Here is a 5,000-nt window from a genome sequence, read left to right on the forward strand (position 1 = left end):
GAGGGAGAGAGCATGGGAGGGAGAGAGTGAGGGTAGGGTAGAGAAAGGGGGATGCAGAGAGAGAGAGATGGAGAGAGAGAGATGGAGAGGGAGGGAGAGAGCATGGGAGGGAGAGAGTGAGGGTAGGGTAGAGAAAGGGGGATGCAGAGAGAGGGATGGAGAGAGAGGGAGAGAGCATGGGAGGGAGAGAGTGAGGGTAGGGTAGAGAAAGGGGGATGCAGAGAGAGGGATGGAGAGAGAGGGAGAGAGCATGGGAGGGAGAGAGTGAGGGTAGGGTAGAGAAAGGGGGATGCAGAGAGAGGGATGGAGGGGCAGTCGTTCTTTCATTATTCCCTCCTTCATCGGAATGTGATTTCAGATGCACGTAAGCACCACAGCGTCCACCTAGCCACGGTTGGAAGTTGGACTCCGGAAAGATCCGTCACAAAAAGTTCATAATGATGACAGCGGTTTCCTCTTCGCCGATAGACGGCCCGGCCGCTCGGCATTATGGGTGGAAAGTTATTAAAGAAGCCCTTGTACACACACACACACACACAAACACACACACACACAAACACAGTCGGTCGCTGATGAGCCTTTCTGCTGATGCAGACGCACAATTTAGAAAGCAATAATGCTCAATAATACCCAGTAATGCCCAAATCACATTTACTGCACAAAGCACCATCATATGCTTCTCCAGTGACAAAACATAGGGCTGATGAGTGTGTGTGTGTGTGTGTGTGTGTGTTTGTGGTGCGGGGATGGGGTCTCGTTTATAAACTCTTCTCAACATGCTGACCTTCTAATTCCAGTACCACACACACACACGCGTGCGTGCGTGCGCTTCTCCTCATGTGTGTTTGCCCTCTCCCCAGGTGTGTGTGGGCCCTCGGGGGGGGTGGTCTGGGAGCGCCACCTGGTGTTGTGTAGTGAGCTGAACCGCAGTCAGCTGGTGTCACGGCGACGATACCGCACCAATCCCCCCGTCACCGCCCTGGCCGTGTCCAGGTACAGCCAATCAGAAGAACCGCACGCTGACCCACAGCCTGTGTGTGTGCGTGTGTGCGTGTGTGTGTGCATGCGTGTGTGTGTGTATGCGTGTGTGTGTGTGTATGCGTGCACGTGTGTGTGTGTGTGAGACAGAGAAAGCATATGTGCATGTGAGTGAGTGAGTGAACACATGCACTTCCTGTTTATTGTAGTGGTATTTATTTGTGTGGTGTTAATTGTAATGGTGTTTATTGCAATAGTATTTATTGTTGCCTAAGGTCGCCTTTGCAATGTAGATTGAATGTAATGCCTCATTTTGGATGATGGTTGGTTGTTTTTGATTAATGTGTCAGCTAAATTAATGTTTACCCTTGTATGTGTTTGAATGAGAGTGTGTGTGTTAGAGAGTGTGTGTGTCTCACAAATGAGAGTGTGTGTGTTAGAGAGTGTATGTGTTTGAATGAGAGTGTGTGTGTTAGAGAGTGTATGTGTCTCACTAATGAGAGTGTGTGTGTTAGAGAGTGTATGTGTCTCACAAATGAGAGTGTGTGTGTGTTAGAGAGTGTATGTGTCTCACAAATGAGAGTGTGTGTGTTAGAGAGTGTATGTGTCTCACAAATGAGAGTGTGTGTGTGTTAGAGAGTGTATGTGTCTCACAAATGAGAGTGTGTGTGTTAGAGAGTGTATGTGTCTCACAACTGTTTTGTTTTTTTCCAGGACAAACGGGACACTGCTGGTGGGAGATGCATGGGGAAGAGTATTCAGCTGGACCTGTGAGGTCTAGGACACACACACACACACACACACACACACACACACACACACACACACACACACACACACACACACACACACACACACACACACACACACACACTCCCTCCCAGACCAAACATGTCCGGCAATGCAAAAGACACACTCACCCAAACATGCACATAGACACATGTGTACAGAAATACACACACACAATAACACACACACACACACACACACACACACACACTCAGCAGGGTTTTCCCCAGTGTGCCCTGGGCTGTCTGCTGGCTCTATTTTAGTCCTCCTCTGACCTCAATGCTGAAAGCTAAATTACCTACACACACACACACACACACACACACACACACACACACAGTCTCACAGAATGCCCACTTGAGCCTGTCGGACACACACACACACACACACACACACACCACAAACACACACACACATACAGTATGGGTGATCTCAGGAAACGTTGGCAAGAAAAGAGGATGTGTTGGCAAACTGAAGATGGTACAGGCCACACCCACGTGCATGCCAGACCCAATGCATGATGGGAAGGGTCTGGAGTTGTGCTTAGCCTTAAACACACACACACACACACACACACACACACACACACACACACACACACACACAAACCTACACACTACACACGCACAGACATAAACACCCATGCACATACACACACACACACACACACAAACACACAAAATGCTGTACTGACAGCTTTGATATGTTTGCTTTATAGTGTGGTCACTCTGTGTGCATTAGAGTTATTTTTATTTTACGTGTGTGTGTGTGAGAGAGAGAGAGAGAGAGTTGAAATGTCTGCCCTCTGATTGGGTAGATTCTGTATCTGTGTTTCATGATCAAATTCTTGTTTTGAACTAAGACTTAACTAACTTAATAAAGAGCAAATGTTTACTTCCACAACGGCTTGTGTTGTGCATGAGTGTGTGTGTGTGTTGTGCATGAATGTGTGACCAGTATGTTATTTGGGGTGAGTGTGTTGGGGTGACAACATAATGACTATTTCTACGGAAAAATCGGAATAGAATCAAACATAAATTATAAACATAACACCAACACAAACCAGATGACCGCACACACACACACACACACACATGCACACTGTGGCTCCTCAGTGGGAAACTTGAGTTTTAGACATCAGAATACGACTCTTCGCTGATGGAGGCTGAATCAGGGACCATAATCCCAATCTCAATGCAGAGCCAAACCCGCAGACTACTGACCTCTGATTAAGGAGTGGTGTGTCTGTGTCTAGCGTGTGTGTGTGTGTTTGTGTGTATCTGTGTCTGTCTACTGTGTTTGTGTGTGTGTGTGTGTCTGTTGTGGGAGTTCTGTATCTCTGGTTTATGTGTATATGTGTGTGTGTCTGTGTATGCGTGTGTGTATCTGTGTATGCATGTCTTTCTGGTTTAGGACCAGGATGTGTGTAAGTCTGTGTGTGTGTGTGTGTCTGGGATTGTGTGTGTGTGTTTTAGAATCAGGCATTCCTCTCTCGTCCTGTTTACAGGAGCCTTTGCTGTTGCTTTAGCATCACAGGAATCCATTGCTTCTGCATTTCATTGAAAGAGAATGTGTTTAATCACCACGAGTAAGAGTGTGTGTTTTTAATCACCATGAGTGTGTGTCTGTGTGTGTTTGGTTTACAACAAATATCTTTTTGCAGACATAGATGCACTCTGTGTAAGCACAGGAAAGTTTCTAAAGGTTCTGTGTGTGTGTGTGTGTGTGTGTGTATGAGAGAGCGAGTGAGTGTGTGTCTGTGTTTGAGTGTGTGTGTGTGTGTGTGTGTGTGTGTGTGTGTGTGTATGAGAGAGCAAGTGAGAGTGTGTCTGTGTTTGAGTGTGTGTCTATGTGTGTGCGTGTATGAGAGTGAGAGTGTGTTTGAGTGTGTGTGTGTGTGTATGAGAGAGAGAGTAAGAGTGTGTTTGAGTGTGTGTGTGTGTGTGTGTGTGTGCGTGTATGAGAGTGAGAGTGTGTTTGAGTGTGTGTGTGTATGTGTGTGTGTGTATGAGAGAGAGAGTGAAAGTATGTCTGTGTCTGAGAGTGTGTGTGTGTGTGTGTGTGTGTGTGTGTGTGTGTGTGTGTGTCTATGTGTGTGCATGTATGAGAGAGAGAACGAGAGTATGTCTGTGTCTGAGTGTGTGTGAGAGCGAGGGAGTGAGTAAGTGAATGAGCTCACGTCAGGAATGTTTTTTCGCTGAAGGGTTATTTTCAGACAGAGTAGAGAGAGTTCGGAAAACGCCCCGAGACATCCAGTAGTCAGCACAAACTCTCACACACACACAAACGTATGCACAAAACACAAACGCACGCACACACACACACACACACACACACAAAACGTACAGGCAGACACAGACACAAGCGCACAACTAGACACGCACACACACACCCAAGCACACACAAAACCAGAAATGTGACTCTACATACAACATATGACTTTGAGAAGACCAGGACCATAGAAACACACACACACACACACACACAGTCATGCATACATACCCACAGACACACTTACATGCACACATTTACATGCTCCCACTCCCACACACACACACACACACACACACACACACACACTATGAGGCATGATGTTCTGTCTTTGTTTTCGTTCCTTCACATACTACTACCTACCTGCACAATAACAAATGCTGTGTGAGAGAGAGTGTGTGTTTATGAGTGAGAGAGAGTGTGTCTGTGTATGTGAGTGAGAAAGAGTGTGTGTGTGTGTGTGAGAGAGAGAGAGAATGTGTCTGCATTAGGGCTGTCAAAATAACTGATTAATTTCAATGAATTAATTTAAGAAAAAATAACTGATTAAAAAAAATAGTGCAGATTAATCGATTCCGTATGACCTTTGACCCCGAGCCGTTCTAGTCAGTAAAAATTAGTCTGTAAAATGAAGGAGAGAGAAGAAAATGTGCTGCCTAGATCATTGATTGGAACATTTACTTTTAGAAAACGGCCTGATGGTGTTGATTAAAATAAAGTCCTCTGCAATGTCTGCAGCAAGGAGTTTGCATATCACCGGAGTTCGTCAACTCTATAGTCGCACATAATCGATCGACAGCCCTAGTCTGCATGTGTGTGAGAGAGAGAATGTGTGTGTGTGTGTGTGAATGAGAAAGAGAGTGTTGCAGCCAATTGTGCTATTTATTATGGAATGTTGTATGTTGTTAGTATGATTAGCTGAAATGAATTATGGCTTCTGGTTCTCTCTGTGTCACGAGGTG

The 5,000-nt window shown here is 45.8% G+C and overlaps 1 protein-coding gene across 4 annotated transcripts in view; it reads left to right on the plus strand.

The window, feature by feature from the left end:
* The window catches only part of wdfy4 (WDFY family member 4), a 114,996-nt gene that overhangs the window by 97,083 nt on the left and 12,913 nt on the right, over positions 1–5,000 (plus strand). For 2 of the 4 annotated variants that reach the window (XM_042065310.1, XM_042065312.1), the window contains 2 exons: positions 861–993; positions 1,693–2,667. In XM_042065310.1, the coding sequence (XP_041921244.1) occupies positions 861–993; positions 1,693–1,759 (200 nt within the window). In that variant the 3' untranslated portion in view covers positions 1,760–2,667. Of the gene's footprint in view, positions 1–860; positions 994–1,692; positions 2,668–5,000 lie in introns of those variants that run through there. The other 2 variants (XM_042065311.1, XR_006023241.1) reach the window with 2 other exon arrangements.

Source organism: Alosa sapidissima, chromosome 16, assembly GCF_018492685.1.
Source record: "Alosa sapidissima isolate fAloSap1 chromosome 16, fAloSap1.pri, whole genome shotgun sequence".
Taxonomy (NCBI): domain Eukaryota; kingdom Metazoa; phylum Chordata; class Actinopteri; order Clupeiformes; family Clupeidae; genus Alosa; species Alosa sapidissima.